This window comes from Geotrypetes seraphini, chromosome 3 (genome assembly GCF_902459505.1).
Source record: "Geotrypetes seraphini chromosome 3, aGeoSer1.1, whole genome shotgun sequence".
NCBI lineage: Eukaryota > Metazoa > Chordata > Amphibia > Gymnophiona > Dermophiidae > Geotrypetes > Geotrypetes seraphini.
In genome coordinates this window covers 380,224,047-380,248,488 of record NC_047086.1, presented here as the reverse complement: position 1 = coordinate 380,248,488, position 24,442 = coordinate 380,224,047, and the positions used below count along the sequence as shown (strand labels likewise).

At 42.4% G+C, this 24,442-nt stretch overlaps 1 protein-coding gene across 4 annotated transcripts in view; it reads left to right on the top strand.

Annotated features, from left to right (window-relative positions):
• GTF2A1L (general transcription factor IIA subunit 1 like) overlaps positions 1-24,442 on the top strand; it is a 175,061-nt gene that overhangs the window by 65,552 nt on the left and 85,067 nt on the right. For all 4 annotated transcript variants that reach the window (XM_033937756.1, XM_033937755.1, XM_033937754.1 and 1 more), the window contains 2 exons: positions 2,855-3,423; positions 12,800-13,042. In XM_033937756.1, coding sequence (XP_033793647.1) covers positions 2,855-3,423; positions 12,800-13,042 — 812 coding nt within the window. The remainder of the gene's footprint in view (positions 1-2,854; positions 3,424-12,799; positions 13,043-24,442) is intronic.

The following is a 24,442-nucleotide window of genomic DNA, read 5'->3' as shown; positions in this document are numbered from 1 at the left end:
TTTTTCTGCTTCCTCCTCGGATCTTTCTACTTTTCCATGTTTTCCCTTCCCATCTATCCATGCATACTCTCTCCTCCCTCTCTCTGCCCTTCTCCACCATCCAAGTATGCCATCTCCTCCCTCTTTCTTCTCCCCTATTCCCATCTATCCATAAACAACATCTCTCTTCTCTTCTCCACCCTTCCCATCCCTGTGCACCATGTCCTCCTGCCCCCTCTCTCCTCTTCCCCTCCATCCCTGTGTACTATCTCCGCCTTCTCAAGTTTCAAATTTATTGTATTTGATATACCGCCTATATCCTAAGCGGTTTACATACAAATACATTTTTGTACAAAAGTTTGAGTAAATAAAAACAACAAAAGGGGGGCCGAACATAATCTAAAGCTACAATGGGATTGACAAGGACATCAGTCTTCCCCCTTTTCTTCCTCCTACGGTCTGGTTCTTTATCCTCTCCTTCCCACAGTCTGGCATCTCTCTTCCTTCCTTTCTCTCCTCCCTCCTTTGTGGTCTGGCATCTCTCTGTCTTTCCCTTCCCCTCCCCCTGCCTTAGTCTGGAATCTCTCCCTCCACCTTCCTTTCCCTGCGCTGGTATCTTTCTCTTCTTCTCCCCTTACCCTTCCACATCCAGTTGTTTTATCTCTCTCATTCCCCCTTCCTGTAATCTGCCGTTTCTATCTGCCCCTTTCCTTTCTTCCCCTGGAGGTCTGGCATTTTCTTTCCCCTTCCTCCCCATCCCCACAGTTCAGCATATCTCTTACCCTCCCCATGCTATCCCCCCCCCTATGTGGGATCCGGTGCTTGCTCACCCAGTGCTGCTGTAATTCTTTGTCCGTTGGCAGCGTGTGTGAAGCTACCTGGAAGCTTTGTCTCTGCTACTGCTTCCCACTTATGTGGGAACAGGAAGCAGTAGTAAAGAGAAAGCTTCTGGGTGGCCGAAGAGAGCATGTTTGCTTCACTCATGCTGCCAACAGCCAAATGTTACAGCAGCACCGAGGGTAGGAGAGGAGAACTCAGGATAGGTGTGGGGAAGGGGAGAGGAGGTCTCTGGATAGGTGCGGAGTCGGGGGGGGGGGGGGGGGAGGAGGACTTCGGATAGGGTTACTAGATGACCAGTTTCCCTGGACAAAAGTTGTAAAATTTTTAAAAAACTACCTGGTCTCCTAACACAGTCCTCAAAAAGAGGACATGTCTGTGGAAATCCGGACATCTGGTACCCTATGCCTGCTATCTAACTGGTTCTTATCTTCAGTCTTCTTTCTTTATTCTGCAGTTCCAGGTATTCCACCCATCTTTGTTCAACTTGAGGGTGCTTGTTGCTGTACACTGTTAATTGGCAGGCTGCATACTGACTCAGAGGTCTACTCTACTAATTGCCCTCATGTGGTATAGATGTCCTTCAGATCTCATCTTCTTCAGTTCTTCTCAGATAGTCGGTGAGATTTGAAGATGTCACTTCAGTCTGAGACTTCTCAATTTGCTCAACTGGCTTATTTACAAATAAAATGCCACATTAATTATCAGTCAGGGTTTCCTATGAGATGTCTCTTGTCTCTAAATGTCTCATCAAAATTTTGTGTAAACTTGTATAAAAATAGCTAGCTTGTTTTGTAAATTCTTTATTCATTTTTGCATGTTACAACAAGTGTAGCAGATAAACTCATATGAACTTAAAAATACACACTTGATTAACTTTCATATAATACATTAAGTATAACATTTCATTACAAATTAATATTCTATAATATTTTGAATATTATGCAATAAACCTAATATTTAAATTATTCTTATTAAATAGAAAAATCCTCCCCTCCCATCCCTCCCAATACAATATTACATACTTTTGGTGGAATTCTGTTTGCCATATATACAAAATGGAACGTACAATAGCAACGCAAAAAGGATATTTTGGTAAATTTCAGAAGATCTGGGGACCATTAACAGATTTTTGTAATGAATGATTAACTTTTCCCAAGATAAGATATTTGATTAGAGGGGAAAGGGGTGGGTTTTATTTTTGTTATTTCATAATATATGAAAAATAGCTAGCTTGAAGAGAAATAGAATAGGAAAAATTATTTGACTGACGGACAGTTGTAAGTAGGACCAAGAATGCAGTTAATTTGTTAACTATAATTACTAATTTTTTAAAGCTACAAATTGCCACACCCAAGCTAAGTTAATCTGCTATTGAACATTTGGCTGCTCACCTAGTGTCTATGGTTTGAGCTTGTGTAGTTACTACATCCTGGCTGTTTGCTTAGATTCTGGTTTTTCACATTCATACTAATACCTAAAACAGAACAATTCCCCTGCTACACTATGTACTAGTTAATATCTTTCCCAGCAAGACTAAGTATAGACATGCATTTTATTCCACTAACTTTATATATAGGATATTGTGTTGAAAGTTCTTTCTATCTATCTATAGTCAAACCTCGGTTTGCGAGTAACGCGGTTGCAAGTGTTTTGCAAGACGAGCAAAGCATTTTCGCAAATCGTGACTCACAAACTGAGTGTTGACTCGATTTGCGAGTCCCCCCGCCCATGAACCGGCTTCGCCCCTCCGCCCACAAACGCCGCCCTCCTCGCAAGCGCCCACCCGCCCAAATTGAAGCCTTACCCCCATCTGGCACCAGCATGCAGCACCAACCCACAGGAGGTGCCGGTGCCCAAAGATCATGCTGCTTGCGAAACTGGACCTTGAGCATCTGCGCTTTGATATATGAGTAATTTGGTTTACGAGCATGCTTTGGGAACGAATTATGCTCATAAACCAAAGTTCCACTATCTATCTATATATACATATAAATAAATATAAAAACTCACATTCAACTGTTATTTTTCTTTGTAGGACACTTGTATAAGGTAAATGTGCCTGTGATGGTAACACAAGCTCCGGGAGGTCCAAGAATTCTGCAGCAAACAATTCCTCAGATATTTCAACCATTTGGCCAGTCTTCAGCACAGACCTCTATCACGCAAGTGAAAGCATTGTCTCAAGTTATTGAACAAAATGTACAGCAGCAGGAATCATTAGCCTCAAGTTCTAGCTTGGCAGAAGTCTTACACCAACAAGGGACAATGGAAAGGAGAAACATGAATGAGTTTACTAATGAATCCTTTAAGCAACAGTCTTCTAATGTCCAGCAGCAAATTGGAGTGAGCATGATACATAATCATCAAAGAAGTGTTCTAGAAGAATACCAGTATAAGACCATCCATACTATGCTGTTAGTTCCACCACAAACTGCTAAAAATGAACTAGGTACTAATCAAGTTCCACTATCTGATGAAGTTGGGAATTCATTGCAGCAACAAATCCCCGATAACATTGTTCAGCTGTTTTCACTGGATGATAGTCCAAACTCAAATGGGAATATCCAGGGAAAGGATCGGAACTCTGCAACTACTTCAGAGGCGGTAGGATGTGTTTTGATCTGTTTATCCTGGTTACATATATCCTATAATTCTATAACAGTACACCTAGTGTTGAGCACCATTTGCTTGCATATATTTATAAAATACTAGCACTTACATGCACAAATGTAAACATTTGTGCATCAGTGCTAGCTGTGTGCACAGTGATATTCTATAAGATATGTGCACAAATACCTTGTTTGTAAATGCAAGGGAGTGTATATACGAGTTGGCATGCACATTTGTGTACACAACTTAAAGAATACTGTAAGATAACACTTGCTGCATTGAGGCATACCCATGCTTGCTATTTGCCAACTTATGATAACTAGAAACATAGAAACATAGAAACATAGAAGATGACGGCAGAAAAGGGCCACAGCCCATCAAGTCTGCCCACTCCAACAACCCTACCCCCTTGAATTTACCCCCCTAGAGATCCCACATGTGTATCCCATTTCCTTTTAAAATCCTTCACGCTGCTGGCCTGAATCACCTGAGGTGGAAGTTCATTCCAACGATCGACCACCCTTTCGGTGAAGAAGAACTTCCTGGTGTCGCCATGAAATTTCCCACCCCTGATTTTCAGCGGATGGCCTCTTGTGGCAGAGGGGCCTTTAAAAAAGAAGATATCATCCTCCACCTCAATACGGCCGGTGATATATTTAAACGTCTCTATCATGTCTCCTCTCTCTCTACGTTCTTCAAGTGAATATAGCTGCAATTTATTCAGCCTTTCTTCATACGGGAGGTCTTTGAGTCCCGAGACCATTTTGGTGGCCATTCTTTGAACCGACTCAACTCTCAGCACATCCTTTTGGTAATGTGGCCTCCAGAATTGTACACAATACTCCAGATGAGGCCTCACCATGGATCTGTACAATGGCATTATAACTTCGGGCTTCCGGCTGATAAAACTTCTTCGGATGCATCCCATCATTTGTCTTGCCTTTGATGAAGCCTTCTCCACTTGATTGGCAGTCTTCATGTCTTCGCTAATGATCACCCCCAAATCACGTTCCGCCTTGGTCCTAACTAAGGTTTCACCATTTAGTGTGTAAGTTTTGCATGGATTCCTGCTGCCGAGGTGCATGACCTTACATTTTCTAGCATTGAAGTTTAGCTGCCAAGTCGAGGACCAATGTTCCAATAGAAGTAGGTCCTGCGTCATACTGTCTGGTAAAGTGTTCTCACTTACTATGTTGCATAGTTTGGCGTCATCGGCGAATAATGTGATTTTACCCTGAAGCCCCTGAGTCAGATCTCCCACAAATATGTTGAAGAGGATCGGGCCCAAGACCGAGCCCTGAGGCACTCCACTGATCACCTCCGACGTTTTTGAAGGGGCACCATTTACCACCACTCTCTGAAGTCTACTGTTTAGCCAATCACCGACCCATGTAGTTAACGTCTCTCCCAGTCCCATTGATTTCATCTTGTTCAATAGTCTGCGGTGCGGAACGCTATCAAAAGCTTTACTAAAGTCCAAGTAAACGACGTCCAGGGACTCACCCACATCCAGTTTCCTTGTTATCCAGTCAAAGAAACTAATCAGATTGGATTGGCAGGACCTGCCTCTGGTAAATCCATGTTGGCGGGGATCCCGTAGATTCTTCTCGTCTAGGATTGTATCTAATTTATGCTTAATTAGTGTTTCCATGAGTTTACTCACTATGGATGTGAGACTCACCGGTCTGTAATTCTCAGCCTCTGTCCTGCAGCCCTTTTTGTGGAGTGGGATTACATTGGCTGTTTTCCAGTCCAAGGGGACTTTTCCCGCCTTCAAGGAAAGATTGAAGATCACAGACAATGGCTCTGCCAGGACATCACACAGCTCTCTAAGCACCCTGGGGTGTAGATTGTCCGGTCCCATGGCTTTGTTCACTTTGAGTCTTGATAGTTCGCAGTAGACGCTGCTGGGTGTAAACTCGAAATTCCAGAACGGGTCATCTGAGCTATGCCTTGCTTGCAACTGTGGACCGGACCCTGGCGCCTCGCAGGTAAAGACTGAGCAGAAGTATTCGTTTAGTAGTTCGGCTTTATCGGAATCTGATTCTGCATAAGTCCCGTCTGCTTTCCTAAGGCGTACTATCCCATTTGTGTTTCTTTTCCTATCATTGATGTACCTGAAAAAGGATTTATCCCTTTTCTTAATGTCCTTTGCTAGATTCTCTTCTATCTGAAGCTTGGCCTCTCTGACTGCCGTTTTGACAGCTTTGGACTTGGCCAGATAGTCTTCTTTTGCTGCTCCTCTTCCTGAATGTTTGTAGGAAACAAATGCTTTTTTCTTTTTCTTAACGAGGTCCGAGATTTCTGTAGTGAACCACTGGGGTCTGTTATTCCTCCGTCGTTTGCTTGTTGTTTTTATATAGCGATTTATTGCTTCATGTAGGGTAGATTTCAGGTTTGCCCACATGGCCTCTACATTATTGGTTTCGGCATGGTCTTGCAGTGCCCGATGGACGAAGTCTCCCATGCGTTTGAAGTCAGTGCCACGAAAATTTAGGACCTTTGTTGTTGTGGTCGATCTGGAGAAACCCTTCCGAAGGTTGAACCAAACCATGTTATGGTCGCTGGAGGCTAGTGTATCACCTACCGAAACTTCTGATACGCTGTCTCCGTTGGTGAGTACCAGGTCTAGTAACGCCTGGTCCCTAGTGGGCTCCAATACCAATTGTTTGAGCTGTGCACCCTTTATGGAGGTTAACAACCTTCTACTGCCGCTAGTTTGTGCGGTAAGTGCATTCCAATCTGTATCGGGCATATTAAAATCCCCTAACAGTACTGTGTCCCCACGCAAGGTGATGTTTTCAATGTCCTCGATTAATTCCATATCCTTTTCTACCTGTTGTCTCGGAGGTCTGTAAATCACACCAAGATACAGGCATTTTTCATTTCCTCTAGCCAGGTTCACCCAGAGGGATTCCCCGGTATACTTAACATCTGTGATTATGGTAGTTTTGATGTCTTCTCTAGTGTATAGAGCTACCCCTCCTCCTAACTTGCCCTCCCTGTCTCGACGGAGTAAGTTGTAACCCGGTATAACCATATCCCACCCGTGTGAGTCCGTGAACCAAGTTTCGGATATCGCCACTACGTCTAGGTCGGCGTTCATTATTTCCGTCTCTAGTATTATCCCAGGACAAACAGACAGCATATTCTCTTTTTTTTTTTTTCTTTCCAATTCTTTATTCATTTTTCATCTTGCATCAGGTGTACAATAATACATCAATTGAATCATACACATCACTTGAAATTATTTTCTATTATTGTCTTAAATACATAAATTAAGCCCCTCCCCCACCCTTCCTTTCCACAAATATTGTAAATCAAGCATATCATACATGTGTTATATTCAAAAATATTGATTAAAACATCCCCCTTTCCCAATATTATAATTATACTTTTAGTGTAAAAAGGTGTCTAATCATTACAATATGTTATCAGTGGCCCCCAAATCTTTTTAAAATTATTATAATTCCCTTTTTGTATGGCAATTGCTCTTTCCATTTTGTATATATGGCACAATGAATTCCACCAGAAGGTGAAATTAAGTCTGGTGTAATTTTTCCAGTTTCTGGTGATATGTTGAATGGCAACTTCTGTCATTATTGATGTCCCGACCGTTAATGGGGTTCAAGAAGTGTGGCAGGTGCCAACGGACAATTTCTGTGACAGATCCACATTCATGGTGCATACATTGTCTCGGGCCGGAACACCATATAGACTCTTGTATTCCATTTTAAAAAAGTGCACCTTGAAAAGCTGCCGCCTTCAACAAAAACAGCTCTTCAGTGCTGCTATGGAAGGAGACCAATCTTCGTATTCTTCGACGCTTATTTGTAAATGGGTCTCTACCAGAGCCTTTAATTCAGTAATAAATGAAATAACTACTTCTGAAGTTTATATAGGGATGGGCGGGGATGGATTTGATTCCAACAGGAATGGGCGGGGACGGGTTTGATTCTACTGGGGATGGATTTGATTTCTGTCCCCGCACAACTCTCTAATTGCCACCCCCCTCTGTCTGCTATTATAGGAAGAAAAGGCTACCTCTCCAACCCAGTCCCACTGTAGTTTTCTGTGTTCTTGGGCAGATAAATAAATCTCTTGTAGGAATGCTACATCACTCTCTCTCTTTTTAGGAAGCTCAAAAGTTTAGTGTGCTTTACTGGAGAGTGTAATCCATCTATATTTAGTATCAGAAGCTTAAGATCAGCCATACTTCATATACCGCATGAGGAATCTCCAAAGAAAACTACCCTGCAGAGAACTCATTGAGGAGGTCTCCCAGCCAAGCCCCACCCGATGATGAGAATAGGAAGGTGAAGCAAGCCAATTAGTTCCCCCAACCCCCAGCCACCCTTCACACTTACACAAACCACAAATAACCCAGCCTAATCAATCCCGCCCCCGCACATTCACACCACTCTCACCCCCTATTGTCCCACCCCTCATAAAAATTAATCCTCGAGCCCCATTGCCCCCACCCCTATCTTGCTAGAACCCACTAACTTATGTCATCGAGCACTGCCAAGAGGTGTTTTGTCAATCCCCAAATGGCTTCCTCATGCAGAGTGAACATCAGGGGTGATGCAGGCTCAGGGGACGCCATTTTAGGTACTTTTTCTCTCTTTGCCTTCACTGGCCTCGGCGTTTTTATGGGCATAACTTGCTGTCCTGTTGGTGGAGATGCTTACAAAAGGTGCTGTCTACACATGTGCTGATTAGGCTAGTTAAATGCGCTGTTTGCTTCTGGCCCCATCCAAATTTTTGTAGAAATTACAGCAGATTGGGATGGGGTTGAGGCTGTGAGCCACCACTCAGCCCTGCATCATCACATAACCAAGTTTCCAAGTTTATTTAAAATTTCCTATACCGCTCAATCGGACTTCTGAGCGGTGTACAATAATAAAAACATAGTAACATAATAGATGACGGCAGATAAAAACCCAAATGGTCCATCCAGTCTGCCCAACCTGATTCAATTTAAATTTTTTTTAATTTTTTTTTCTTAGCTATTTCTGGTCAAGAATCCTAAGTTCTACCCGGTACTGTGCTTGGGTTCCAACTGTCAAAATCTATTCCAGCTCATTTATACCCTCCCAGCTATTGAAGCCCTCTCCAGCCCATCCTCCCCCAAACGGCCATATACAGACACAGACTGTGCAAGTCTGCCCAGTAATGGCCTTAGATCAATATTTACTATTATTTTCTGATACTAAATCTTCTGTGTTCATCCCACGCTTCTTTGAACTCCGTCACCATTTTCCTCTCCACCACCTCTCTCGGGAGCGCATTCCAGGCATCCACTACCCTCTCCGTAAAATAGAATTTTCTAACATTGCTCTTGAATCTACTACCCCTCAACCTAAAATTATGTCCTCTGGTTTTACCATTTTCCTTCCTTTGGAAAAGATTTTGTTCTACGTTAATACCCTTCAAGTATTTGAATGTCTGAATCGTATCTCCCCTGTCCCCCCTTTCCTCTAGGGTATACATATTCAGGGCTTTCAGTCTCTCCTCATACGTCTTCTGGCGCAAGCCTCTTATCATTTTTGTCACCCTCCTCTGGATCGCTTCAAGTCTTCTTACGTCCTTCGCCAGATATGGTATCCAAAACTGAACACAATACTCCAAGTGGGGCCTCACCAGTGACCTGTACAGGGGCATCAACACCTTCTTCCTTCTACTGGCTACACCTCTCTTTATACAGCCCAGCATCCTTCTGGCAGCAGCCACCGCCTTGTCACACTGTTTTTTCGCCTTTAGATCTTCAGACACTATCACCCCAAGGTCCCTCTCCCCATCTGTGCATATCAGCTTCTCACCTCCCAGTATATATGGTTCCTTTCAATTATTAATCCCCAAATGCATTACTCTGCATTAAATTTTAGTTGCCAGGCACTAGACCGTTCCTCTAACTTTTGCAGATCCTTTTTCATATTTTCCACTCCCTCTTTGGTGTCTACTCTGTTACAAATCTTGATATCATCCGCAAAAAGGCAAACTTCTCCTTCTAACCCTTCAGCAATGTCATTCACAAACATTGAAAAGGATCGGCCCCAGCACCAATCCCTGAGGGACTCCACTACTCACCTTTCCTTCCTCCGAGGTTAAAAACTGCACGACCTCCCCCCCATAAATCACCATTCTTGGCGACTTCAACTTTATAAAGTACCCCAATGTAATTGGGACACCAGCTGACTTCATAACAACAATATTGTACCTAGGCAACCACCCACAATACAGGCCATACTCTGGACCTAGTTTTCACACAAATAGACCAATCCGCCGACCCTCACATGCAGCACTATGGCTCTTGAGTCAGTACCCTGGTCCGACTAGTACCTCATCAGATTACTACTACACTTGGTCCCCCAGGTGTATTAGATAGATTGTGAGAACAAATTCATGTAAACCGTTCTGAGCTCCCGTGGGGGAACAAAATAGAAAACTAACTAAATAATGTACTTGCCTACAGTTTGTAATAGGCAGTTTTCAACTTTTTTTCTGTGTATAAAATCCTCTCTTATGCATTGAAATATTTTTGAAAATTTCCCTTTCCATCTCAGAGAAACTGCTTTTTGGACAAACATTTCACAAAGTCTTAAATTGATAGTCAACTCCCTTAACAATATCCCTGTCCAGGTTGCCCGGAGAATCCATAAACTAACCCCATCTTCTACAAAGCCGTGCGGCAACTGCCCTGAAGCCCTTTAAATCTCTATGGGCTTCGGGGCTGTTACCGCGCGGCAGCCGCTAGTGCGGCTTTATAGAAGAGGGGTAAGTAGATAAAACAGCATCCTACCAGTTATGAGATTTCCCATTAGTGTAGCCGATTTATCCTGCTTGTCTATGAAAAAAAACAAAAGTTGTTTCTTTTCGTATTATAGAAATTCTCTGGAGACTTCAGGCTAAATCAGAAACACATGCTGTCTAACTTGACACCTAAGCTTTGCATTAGACTTGGAGGATTTATGAGGTAGACACTGCAAGGGTAGTTCTGCTCATTTAGAAAGATGCATGTTATGCATTATTCTGAGTTGAGTGCTCAGTGCTGTTTGATGATGGCCACAATTTGTGTGTCTGTTTTACCTTGCTATCTGAAGAACTCTTGCTACAAGGCAGCAAATTTGCTTGCTGTTTTTTGACATGAGCTGCAACGCAAGACTTTTATATTTAAGATGGTATTTAGGGCTAGCCAAGTGTGGGTGACGATTAGTGGCAGAAGAGAAGATTACTGCTCATATTGCTGTTACCCTGGTCAACCATGAAACTACATTGGGGGATTGTCTTAAAAGACTATCTCCCCACCCCAAAGAATTAGAACCAGGAAAGGGTGTTGAATTTCTGAGCATGTTGTCTGGAGTTCATGTATAAAAACATATTGTAAAATAATCTCTCTCAGGATATTTAAAACAATTCTATTTTAGAGAAGTGAATTGTCTTAGTTTTATTAATTAGTAGGTTTAATAGATATTTATACTAATAAAGTAGAGGTATGGCCTAGTGGTTGGAGCTGAGGTGCAGGTTCAAGCCCAGCGCTGCTCCGAAACAATTTTAGCTTCAATTTTAAGTCGCCTTTATGTTTTTTTTTAGCACAGGCACTAGTGCTTTAATTTTGCAATTGGATCTTAGCAGTGCTTTCGACTTGGTCGACCATGAAATAATGCTACATTGCTTGGATGCAATGGGGCTCTCGGGAAGAGGCTGAAATTGGTTTCAGGGTTTCTTGAAAAAAAGATCTTATCGAGTAGTGTGTGATGGAAAATACTCCCATCCTTTGAGCAATCCTTCAGAGGTATATATCAAGGCTCCCCGTTATCGCCCACGCTATTTAATATATACATTTCATCTCTAGGACACCTACTGCAGAAGTTGAATTTAATCTTTTATATATATGCAGATGATATTTCCATTCTAATTCTTTTGAATAACATAACAAAAGAAAATTTAGAACAAATTTCTCATATCATGTCTGAATTAGAACGATGGACAACAAATTTTAAATTTAAATTGAATACAGAAAAGACAAAATTTTTTTTAGCAAGTCCAAATGACTTAATGGCCATGATTACCCAATTTTAAAATCTATAAAAATACTAGGAGTCACTTTAGACTCCCATTTAACTTTGGTAGAACATACATATTTGGTGGTAAAAAAGTGCTTTTTTACACTATGGAAATTAAAGACCATTAAAAATTATTTTGACCTTTTATCCTTTAGACTGTTGGTGCAGGCATTGGTATTATCTGTATTGGACTACTGTAATATTGTTTATTTGGGCGCACCAAAGAAAGTTGTGAGAAAACTAAGAATAGTGCAGAATATGGCTGTTATTATTATTATTATTAGGATTTTATATACCGCCTATCAAGGTTATCTAAGCGGTTTTTACAATCAGGTACTCAAGCATTTTCCCTCTCTGTCCCGGTGGGCTCACAATCTATCTAAACGTACCTGGAGCTATGGAGGATTAAGTGACTTGCCCAGGGTCACAAGGAGCAGCGCGGGGTTTGAACCCACAACCCCAGGGTGCTGAGGCTGTAGATCCAACCACTGCGCCACACACTCCTCCATTTGCGCCACACACTCCTCCATTCACCTGATATTTGGACTAAAGAAAAGCGATCATACCAGTCCTTCTTACCGATGATTGCACTGGTTGCCAGTGGAGGCACGAGTAATGTTTAAGTTTTCATGCCTCTGTTTTAAGTTAGTTTGGGGATTGGCACCTACCGACCTGCTATCTCATTTCATGCTATATAACCCCGTGAGGATAACCAGGAATTGTAACCTATACCCAAAGATTTTAGGCTGTAAACTTAAGGCTTATTTAGACAGGATGCTTGCATTTCAAACAAGCAAACAACAGTCTTGGTTGGATAATTATATCAGCGGAGCCATACTGTCCTATGGTGGTTTCAGAAAAGAAATTAAGACAGTATTATTTGATAAATTTATCTCTTAATTTGTGCTTTTATTCTTAACACAATAATTTTACTGTATTAATTTAAATTTTTAATGTATTTTTTAAATAATAAGCTGTATGTCACTGATTGTCCAGTTTTTCTCTTCTGTGGAAACCGCCTAGAATTCTTTTGATTAAGGCGGTATAGAAAAATAAAGTTATGTTATGTTGTGACCTAGGGCAAGTCACTTAACACTCCATTGCACCAGGTATGTTAGATTGTAAGCCCACTGGGACAGAGAAGGAGAAATACTTGAGTACCTGAATGTAAACCACTTAGGCTATGAGTATAAGTATTATATAAATACTAAAATAAATAAAAATAATTTAAATTGAAAATAATAATTTGAAGACTTTTCAATCTGCTATTTAGTATGTTCTCAAACTTTTTTTTTACCCCCTAGGAGTCTAATGCAAACATATCAAAAGGTGTTCAAAATGATGTAGAGATAATCCAAATAGATGGGACTGGAAACACTTCTTCTGATGAAGAAATAGTAACTGTAAGAGATGTGGAAGAGAATGAATTTCTTGGCATTATAGATACTGAAGATTTGAAAGCTCTAGAAGAAGACAGTGATTCAGATGAAGATTCAAGTAGCAATAGTAGTGATGACGAGGACCATCAGATAGATGTCATTGAGGAGGTAACAGATTATGTGTTTGCCATTACATAACAGTTTAAGCTCACAGAGGTTCATTTACATAAAATAGTATTTCAGTTACATAAGCACAAGTCTGTATGTTAGGTGATCAATCTATGCTTGCAAACTGTTGCAGAAGGATGTCAATCACATCTTTCAGATCCCCTTCCTTCACCAGTGGAGTATAGTGCCCTCTTCAGTCTTTCCTTCTGCAAGCAAACTGAGAAGGTGTGTTCTGATCCTGCTCTGTTCAGTTTTTATTATATTCGGGTATGTTTCTCCTTCTTTCTGAGGCTTTTGTGCCAAGAAGATTTCATGTTTGGGGATACTCTGCCTGGGAGAGCATGCAATCTCCTCAAGGGCGAGATGCATCTTACAGGACAACCCCCAGATGTACCTGCTGAGGCGCAGGGTCCATTCCCCTGGGAGATGACTTGCCTTCTAATTTATTAGAGGCTTGAGTGCAGGCTGTGGGGCCCTTGTGTGAATCCTGATGGGTTTCAGGGGGCCAGTTGTGTATTAATCTCCCCCGTCATGCCATGAGGATCTGTGAGAGTGGAATCTTCAGTTGATGTTTGTCCGACTGGCAGCCTGAAGATCTTCAGCTGAGGATTGATTCCAACAAGTATTTGATGCAGAAAGTTCTCTCCGTGTAGTCAGACTGATACAAAGCTGACACAGGCAGACACCAGCATAGCACAGTGAATACAGCCCATTATTTCCTATGGGGAAAATCGGGGTAGGGGTGGCAGAAAAAGGCATTTTTAAGGGTTTGTGGGAACTTCAGGAAACCCCCATAGGTCATTTTTGATGCAATTTTACTGGTGGTAGCCATCTTGGATTTTAAGCAATTTTTTTTTTTTAAGTCTCTATCTGCATCTGGAATTAGTCACCTAAGGCTAAGGCTTGGTTTATTCTGGGACAAGTATTAATTTAGCTCGAGATCTGTAGCTGTTTTATAATCTCTTCAGGAAATTTTCTCAGAATCTATATATATAAAATCGGAGGTATGTATGTGTGTGTGTATGTGCCGCGATCACGCAAAAACGGCTTGACCGATTTGAACGAAACTTGGTATGCAGATCCCTCACTACCTGGGGTGATATGTTCTGGGGGTCTCGCGGCCCACCTGCACACGTGGGCGGAGCTACAAACAGAAAATCTGATTTCACCCATTCAAGTCAATGGAAAAAATGTAAAAAGCTGTGGGACCGATTTGAACGAAACTTGGTATGCAGATCCCTCACTACCTGGGGTGATATGTTCTGGGGATCTCGCGGCCCACTTGCACACGTGGGCGGAGCTACAAACAGAAAATCATATTTCACCCATTCAAGTCAATGGAAAAAATGTAAAAAGCTGTCCGATTTGAACGCAAATTGGTATGCAGATCCCTCACTACCTGGGGTGATATGTTCTGGGGGTCTCGCGGCCCAACTGCACACATGGGCGGAGCTACAAACAGAAAATTAGATTTCACTCATTCATGTCAATGGAAAAAATGTAAACAGCTGCCATTCTCACAGTAAATCAAAAACTGTTTGACCGATTTGAACGAAACTTGGTATGCAGATCCCTCACTACCTGGGGTGATATGTTCTGGGGGTCTCGCGGCCCACCTGCACACGTGGGCGGAGCTACAAACAGAAAATCAGATTTCACCCATTCATGTCAATGGAAAAAATGTAAAAAGCTGCCATTCTCACTGTAATTCAAAAACGGCTTGACCGATTTGAACGAAACTTTGTATGCAGGTCCCTCACTACCTGGGCTGATATGTTCTGGGGGTCTCGCGGCCCACAACTCTATGTTGCTTGCTCAAGGGTGGGTTCACCCAACAATTTATATGTTCTTGCTCCTGGAGGTGAAACTAAAAATGTTGTTTATAATCACGTTTTGCGTTAGTTGTATTGTATTCATTTTGTCAAATATTTCACATTATAATTTGAATATTGTACTTTTTATTAAGCTGTAAAACAATAATTTCATTCACCACTATAAAGTATCTTTATTTGAATCCATTTACAGTGTTATTGCTATAATTAAATACCCGTGCAACGCCGGGGCATCAGCTAGTAACATATAAAGTTAGGTTTTGTACATATTTCTTGTATTTACTTTAGTATTTCAGAAATATAGTAGAAGAATTTAACTATTTTTATACTTTGCATGACAGATGTCTTAAGTATTTTTGATATCTAATAAAATGATTTTTAATCACACTTTGCCAGCCTTTTTTGAAATAAGACAGCAATTATATAAAATCAGAGGGACACGGTAAAGATGGTATTTCTGGTGGTGATAGTCTCGGCGAGAAGGATCTCAGAATTGCAGGCCATTTCCTGCAGAGAGCCCTTCCTCAGGATTACAGAGGCTGGGATTTCGTCATTCCAGCCATCTGTTTGTTCTGACCAGTCACTCAAGATGAGGCTGACCAGCTTCCAAGACTTCTTTTTTTTTTTTTTTAACATATGTTTATTAACAGTGAAGCAGCACATACAGTCAGGCGGCAACAACGCCAGAACTTACAAGCAAATATCACAAGAGATATAGAAACAATTCCAGCTTCCAAAACTTCTATCGTCAGATGGATTCACATGGCAATTTTGTTGACGTACATTGGCTTTGGCAAACAGCCACCTATTTCTTTCAAAGCTTATTCGACCAGAAGTGTGGTACTTCATTGATGGAGTCCTGGGTAGTTCCTCCCAAAGAAATCTATAGAGCAGCTACTTGGTCTATTCTCCGTATCTTTACAAGATTCTACAGAGTGGATGTGGTGGCTCAGGAGGTCACTGCTTTTGGGTCCTCGGTTTTGTGGGAGGCTCATCTTTCCCACCCTAGATGTCTGACACTGTTTTGGTACATCACCTAACGTAGAGTCTCCTTTTTTATATAACAGAATGAAAGATTAGGTTCTTACCTGGATAATCTTTCTGTTAATATACACAGGAGTTTGTAGAGCTCGCCAAGTTTCCAAGTTTATTTACAGTTTGTTATACCGACCATCAAACATATATCTGGATGGTTTACAATGCTAAAATTGGAGCTTTAAAAAATAAAAAAATTAAAAAGGGCAGTATAGGGACAGGACAAAGATATTTACAAAATTGATACAGAAGTTGCTGGGGAAGGGGAAGATTCAAAATTACATTGAAATCAAAATAAAAGTGAGTTTCCAATGGTGTTTTAATTGACAAATGTTTAATATATATGTATTTGTTGTAAGATCAAAAATGAATAAAGAATTATATAAAAAAAAAATAAATAAAAGTGAGTTTTGCAATTCACCTGCTTTCTACTTTGGACAGTCCTATAGTTCTAGAACTGGAGTTCTTCTGACAGTTGGATGAACATATATGAATAAATTGCTAATAAAGTAATGAGTTTGTTGCAGTGGCATAGCCAGTTTTGGGCTGTCTTGAGCCCAAAATTAACAAACATCACTGTCTTTCTCTCCCTTCCCACCCCCCAGCCTGTGCAGCAGCCTCTCTCTTTCTCTCCTTTCCCCCATCCCGTGCAGCAGCCTCTCTCTTCCTCCCTTCCCATCCCCCAGCTCATGTACCTTCTCTTCACGTTGCCGGCAGCAGTTCCTACACACTGCTAGCAGCTGACCTGGAAGCCTTCTCACTGACATATTTGCATTTTGCATCAGAAGGAAGGCTTCTGGGTCAGCTGCTTGCAGTGTGTAGGAACTGCTGCTGGCAATATGAAGAAAAGGTACATGGAAAGGGGGTGGGAAGGGAGGGAAAGTCTGCTGAACAGGTTGGAGTGGGAGGGATGGGAGAGAGAGAAAGAGGGAAGGTTTCTGAGTCAGCTGCCGGCAGCATGTAGGATCCGCTGCTGGCAGCCTGAAGCTGCTGGGTGGACGGGCCTGACTTCATGGCTGCACCCCTAGTTTGTTGAGCTTTGGAGCTCTTTATACATTAGTACTAGTTGCACACAGCAGGTTGGTTCCTTGATACCTCTATGTTGCATGTTCATGCTAAATGATCCTTTTTTAATGAGCTGTAGAGCAGAACAGAAATGTATGATATCTCTGGGAAGTTCCCTTTGCCTTGCCTGCTCTTTTCTTTGGTTACAATGGAGATCGATTGCTTTGGTACAAATTGAAGAGGGCACTGTTCTCCACTGGTGAAGAAGGAGGAGCTTAAAGATGTGATTGACATCCTTCTGCAATAGTTCATGAGCATGAATTGATCACCTAACGTACAGACTCCTGTATATTAACAGAAGATTATCCAGGTAAGAACCTAATCTTTCATTTTGTAAAGCAAGCATTATATACATTGTAAGTAGAAAAGGTGTGGTCAGTTACCATTTTCTTCATGTGTGCCGTGCTTTGTGCTAAAACTTAGTTGATATATACAGTGAGATATTTGGAGGCTCTTAAGTGCAAGACAGTCACTAATGAGTTAATTCTATATAGGCACCCTGAGGCTGTGCAGTAGGAGCCTGTTCTATAATGGAACCAGGATGTGTAGGTTTCATTATAGAATATAGGCATAATCTAGTATCGGCATGCCTAACATTTAGGCACCCATAGTTAGACCAGCAATAGAGCGTTGGTGGGAGGGCTTAAATGTAACAGGGTTGTGTGTAAATTATAGTATTCTGTAAGTTACATGTTCAAGTGGGAGCACCATCTATGTTCTGCTTTATGCTGTGCCCCAGTGTAGGCCCCCTTGCCAAATATACACTGTGCCAGTTACCGTATATACTTGAATATAAACCTATCCAAATGTAAACCGAGGTGACCATTTTCCCCCCCAAAAAGTGGAGGAAAAAAGGTTGACTTGAATGTAAACCCCGTGCGTGAGGGTTATATTCAAGTGCCCTGCCAGGGTTTGCATCCAGCCCTCCTCCCTCCCCTGCCCAGCTAGGCTCTGCTCCCAGTCCCCCTTCCTGTGATTCCTTGCAGTTCTGTCCCGGGCCTGCCGTTAAGCCCTAGTGGTCCAGCAGTGGGCCAGGACAGGAGGAATCCCTCCCGCCTCCTCTTCCAGCTAACTGACGCATCCCACCTACCTTCCAGACTAAAAAAAAACAAACAACCTACCTTTAAAGCCCATTCAAACTGAAGCTAACCAGCCAGGTGTTGGGTTCGATGATAGCAACCATAGAGATCATCCCTTGGATAAAGGCTCATCTACACCTGCTACAGGACATATTGTTGTCCCGCTGGTCTCCGCAGAAGGACTCTCTCCAAATGTCTTTGTCCTGGACGGAAGAAGTGTGATGCAGTTTGAATTGGTGGCTACAGCTGAAGTCAATGGCCAAATGCCTACCTCTCCACATATTCTCCTTGGCGATTCTAATAACAGATGCCAGCCTTCATGACTGGGGAAGCCGTTGCAAAGGACACCATCCCAGAGGAAATGGTCTATAAACAGACTGGAGCTGTGGGCCATCTGTTTGGCACTACAGACATTGGAGTGCATCCTGGAAGGCAAAGCGTTCAGGGTCTTCTCAGATAATGCAACGGTGGTGACATATGTCAACAGACAAGGAGGCACCAAGAATGTTCTATTGAAACTAGAGGCCCAAGTGCTGTTTCATTGGGCAGAGGTCTGCCTGCAGGTGCTGTCAGCAACACATGTAGCGGGAGTGGACAATATTTAGGCAAACTATCTCAGTCAACAGACCCTGGACCTGGGAAAGTAATCAATGTTCCAAAAGGTCTTCAACAGCATTGTGTATTGATGGGGGCACCCAGCATTTGATTTGATGGCGTTGGCCAGCAACAGGAAAGTGTCAAAAGTTTCTTCAGCTAAAGCAGTGAGCCTAGAAGTGTTGGAATGGACACTGTAGTACAACTGTGGCCAGAAAAGGGTCTATTGTACGTATTTCCCCCATGGCTCATGATAGGCTGGGTCATTTGCAGTATTGCAAACCACCCATGATTTAGTAATCCTGGTTGCCCAAATTAGCCATGTGGGCCCTGGTATGCTGATCTAATTCAGTTACAAAGAGATAAGTGTCTCAAACTGCCACTTCATCCATATCTTCTCTCAAAGGGTGCAGTTGCCTAAGAGGACCCAGAATGCTTTGGCTTATGGCATTTTCTCTTGATTGCAAAGCCTTGAAGAAAATGGGCTACTCAGAAGTGGTCATAGTGACTCTCCTATGCGCTAAGAAATCAGCGATGGTGGCAGCCTATGCCAAGACTTGGAAAATGTTCCAGTGCTGGTGTGAGCAGGGAAAGGTGAAACCATTCAGAGCCCCAATGGCTCTTGGCCTAACATTCCTGCAAGCTGGGCTCGAGAATGGTCTGGCAGCTGGTTCCCTCAAAGTGCAGGTTGCAAGGTTATGGATTATGGATCGAGTGGATAGAGTTTCTTTAGCTTCTCATCCAGATGTAGCCAGATTCTTGAAAGGGGATGGCCTCGAACCTTAATATGGTTTTGCATAGTCTCACTAAAGCCCCATACAAGCCTTTACAGGAGACTTCTCTGATGGATATGACTGTTGCTTTCCTAGTGACCATCACTTTAGCTCAAAGAGTCTCAGACTTGCAGGTGCTCTCATGCAAAGAGCTATTCCTCAAGCTTACAGAGGCCGGGGTTACACGCCATACAGTTCCCTTGCTTTTAAAAACATAGAAACATGATGGCAGATAAAGGCCAAATGGCCCATCCAGTCTGCCCATCCGCAGTAACAATTATCTCTTCCTTTCTCTAAGAGATCCCACGTAACTATCACAGGCTTTCTTGAAATCAGACAGTCTCTGTCTCCACCACCTCTACCGGGAGACTGTTCCATGCATCTACCGCTCTCTCTTAACTTCATCTTACGCCTTCTCATTCCAGAGCTTTCTTTCAAATGAAAGAGACTCGACCCATGCATATTTACATCACGTAGGTCTTTAAACATCTCTATCATGCAGAGAGCTATTCCTCAAGCTTACAGAGGCCGGGATTACACTCCATACAGTTCCCTCGCTTTTAGAAACATAGAAACATGATAGCAGATAAAGGCCAAATGGCCCATCCAGTCTGACCATCCGCAGTAACCATTATCTCGTCCTCTCTCTAAGAGATTCCACGTGACTATCCCAAGCTTTCTTGAAATCAGACAGTCTCTGTCTCCACCACCTCTACCGGGAGACTGTTCCACCACCCTTTCTGTAAAAAGTATTTCCTTAGATTACTCCTGAGCTTATTGAGTTCATCCTATACCTTCTCATTTCAGAGCTTCCTTTCAAATGAAAGAGACTTGACTCATGCTCATTTATCCACATAGGTATTTAAATATCTCTACCAGAAGTTGGGTCTTGCTGTTCTTTTTAAGCAAGGGGCATATCTTGTGCCGGCGTGCACGGAAGAGGAGCAGAATTTTCAGTTTATTTTCCCTGAGGAAGCCTTTATGAGGCAAAACAAGGCACTTGTTGGAATTGGGGCATGGCTGCTGGATAGTTCATCTTGTAATTGCCGTGCTGTTTTCATCAGAGTCTGGCCAGATATCTTCAATATGGCGATTCCAGACCATGGTCCCCAGGCTAAGTAAAACTTTCTGTTTTTGTTTTTCCTGTGCACAGTGATTGGTGTAGCATCCTTGTGATAATTACATTTCTGTGGTGGTGGAGTTTTTTTGCCAATGATATGAAAATAAGCAGATTCAAACATTAAATCATTATTGATAGTTGACTGCTGATGTGTGTGGAAAATTATGAGGCTTTTTTCTCCACCTTTTTTGTATGAAATGTTTATCGGCGGAGCACAGCCCATCTCTGGCGAGTAATATTTCTAATTTTTGTATTTTTGAATTTAAACATCTGTCATATCTCCCTTCTCCCACCTTTCCTCCAAAGTATACAGATTGAGATATTTAAGTCTGTCCCCATACACCTTATGACGAAAACCACACACTAGTTTAGTGGTCTTCCTCTGGATCAATTTTTATATCTTTTTGAAGGTGTGGCTTCCAGAATTGTACACAATATTCTAAATGAGGTCTCACCAGAGTCTTATACAGGGGCATCCTTTTTCCTACTGGCCCATGCCTCTCCCGAAGGTAGTGGTAGCTTTCCATGTTAATCAGGAAGTCCAGCTTCCTGCACTCCAGGCCACAAGTTCGAAGAAAAAAGATAAGATGTTGGAATTGCTGGATGTTAGGACAGTTCTCTGTTACTTAGAAGTGACTAATGATTTTTGTCTTTCATATCATCTTTTTATTTTAACAACAAACACTGTCAAAGAGGGAAAAGACAGCCTCTAAGGCTTCTGTCTCCAGATGAATTCAAATGGTGATTGCCTCTGCATATATTGGTTGTGGTAAACAGCCGCCAATATCTTTGAAAGCTTACTCTACTAGAGGTTTGGTGGCTTCATGGATGGAGGCCCAGGTGATAACACCTGCAGAGATTTGTAGGGCGGCTACATTGTCCAACTTTCATACTTTTAGGAAATTTTACAGTGTGAATATGGCAGCACATATGGACACTGCTTTTGGGTCCGCAGTATTGACAGCAGGCTTATCTATCCCACTCTAACAATGGTACATCTCACTTATCAAGACTCCTGTACCCTTTGCACCTGAAGTGAATATTGGCTTCTTACTTCGATAATCTTTCTGGTAGAAGGGTACAAGAGTTTTGACAGCCCACCCTGTCAGATTTCCATTTAGCCTGCTTTCTGTCTCAGACAAGTATATAATATGTATCCAGATGTTTGAATTTCTGCTTGTCAGAAGTATTTGAATAGCGCTGTATCTTCTCAATTGTACATTGTAGTACAAAAGGCAAAGAATTCCGGACGATAGGTAAATACTCCCTAACCTTGAACTATTGCAGAAGGATGTCTCACATCTTTCAGCTCCAATTCCTTCCCAGTGAACTGCACTGCCTCCTTTAGTTTTTTTTCTTCTGAGAAGGTATTTTTCTGATCTACTTTGACAATTTTTTTCCTCTTTTTTTTTCCTGGAGGCTTCGTTGCCCAGAGAATCCCAGGTTTCTGGGATGGCTCTGCCTGAGAGAGGACGTAGACTGTCACTGCAGTTGTCTGCAGCTCGCAGGGCAACCATTGGTCCTTGTGTAGGTAATCTACTTTTTGTTACTTTTGGAGTTCAGGGTCCATTCCCTTAGGAGCTCACTTGCATTCCTGATTTATCAGGAGTTTGAGCACAGGATGTTTGACCCTTTGGTGGTCCGAGGACTTAACGGATGTTGGCTGTATTCTTTTGCTTTCCCCCTCCCCCCCCCCCCCCATCGTAAGAGATTAAGTGCCTGGGAACCAAGAGGCTAGCCTACAGATAGAAGCAGTTTGTGAACTCAAGAGTGCTGTAAAGTCCAAGAAGGGAAAAGGGGAGCTGGGATGGCCCCCAGATAGAGGTGGGAGAACAGCCCAAGAGGTGGGAGAACAACAACTCTGGTGGTTTGGAGGTGACTGAAGAATTGAATCGGTTGTCTGCCTTGTTATTTATGCCAGGCGAAGAAATAAACCCTGGAGAATCACCAAGTAGAGGTTCAAAGCCCACCTTGGGATCTAGCTATGGAGCTAGAGACAGCTAACCTCTTTATTGAAGATATACTAGAAAACCAGAGGTCAGTGGCTGAGTGTGTGCTTCAGTTAAAGGGGGAGAATAAAGTCCTCCAAGAGCAACTGGTAATGGAAGACCAGTTGAGAAATCAAAAGGAGAAAGTAAAAGCATATTGCAGAGGCAGAGAATGCCAAACTCTGGATAACCCTAGACCAAGAGGAGCAGCTCGAGAAAAAGAGAGACTGGTGTCAGAACCAGAATGTCTGGCTACAAGCTCAGCTGATAGCTAAAACACAGGAAGCCATGGAATTATGGATCTTCAAGAAGCAGGAGGCAGAGAAGACTACCCAATTGCAGGGGCAGGTAGCCTATGTGGAATCCTCAAATGCAGCCCTGCAGATGCGGGTGGCAGAGCTCATTGTGAATGAAAAAAGGCAAGAGAGTTCACCCAGGTTGCAGAGGAGCAACAGGAGAATGCCCTGGTTGAAGTTAGCCAGAGACATGAACAGTGCAGGAGACTGGAACTGCTGGTGGAGAAACCGCACTGTAAGGAAGATATGACCTACAAGGTGCAGGACTTGCAGGAGCAACTGGAAAAGAGTTTCCTAATTAACCACTGCAAGGAGGTAAAGAAAAGGCTGACTGAGGAGGTAGCCAAGAAAACAAAGCAGACTTGGAGAAAGAGCTGCACAGCATTAAGAGTTGATGGACTAAGTCAGCCTGGTGACAGTCCAGAGTGAGTACTATTGAGCCAAAGCAGAAATTGCAGATGTCAAAATGGAGCAGCTGCAGCAGGAGTTGGCAGCGACAGTGCTAGGCTGACAGTATACCAGGCTGCAGAAGCAGCTAAATGAAGCAGTGCAGAACTGAAGCAATGGAAGCCAAGACAAAGATGCTGGAAGAGCTGAATGTCAAGCTACAAAATAATATACAAGAGGAGGAGGGGAGAAAAATAGTTGTGAAGACACAACAGGAGAAAGAATGGTTGCATAGGCAGAACACCTGGCTTGACGTTGAACTGAAATCTAAAAGAGGAAGTTTTATTTCTGACCAGAGGAAAAGAAAAGGAAATTTGGGAATTAAAATGTAATCTGGGAGACGAGGAAGAGGAGATATCTCGAAAGAAGGAGCAAATAAGCAGACTGACACTATTGAATGATGGTTTGGAGAAGCAGGCAGATAACCTGCTTACTCAGTTAAAGTAGACAAAAGAATAGCAATCACAAGTGGAAGCAAGGTTCCAGGACAAACTGAATGCTTACATCAATCTTTCCAACCTATACAAGAATGCAGATGAGGACTTTTAAGCTTGGAACACAGAGTGGACCAGGGCTGTTGAGGAACTGCACAAAGTTCTGGAAGGAGCTACAGAAGCCAACAAAACAGTTAAGATACAGATGACTGAGATGGAAGTATCTAAGAGCAAAGTAGTGAAGGAACTGGAGGAGGAAGTTAGCAACCTCACAGAAAGAAATAATGTGGTATTTCAGCAATTGCTGGAGGCACAATGCCAGCTCATAACTCTTAAATCAACAGTTTTATCAATTGAAAGGTAAACTATGCAAGGAGTTGCTACAAGTTAGATGTGACTGCAAGGTCCTTCAGTCTGAGTATGACAAAGCATTGGTATTGAAAGCCATTTTGGAAAAAGAAGTTGAGGGGCTGAATCAAAGGCTTTGGAGAACAGAGCAGGATTTACAGGCAATCCAGTCTAGGGAAAATGATTTGAAGAAAGCCTCAGAGGAATTAACGAAAGGGAGACCTTCAACTGCCAGTATTACCAAAGGTTGAGAGAGATGAGTCAACTAGAAGAAGAGCTTAAGAAGACCATTCATGTTCTTAAAGAGAACCAGAAGCTTTCAGGAGAAATGGAAAATAAGACTATTGTTTTGTCCCAGGTGACTGGCTGGGTCAAGAACTGATTGAGAG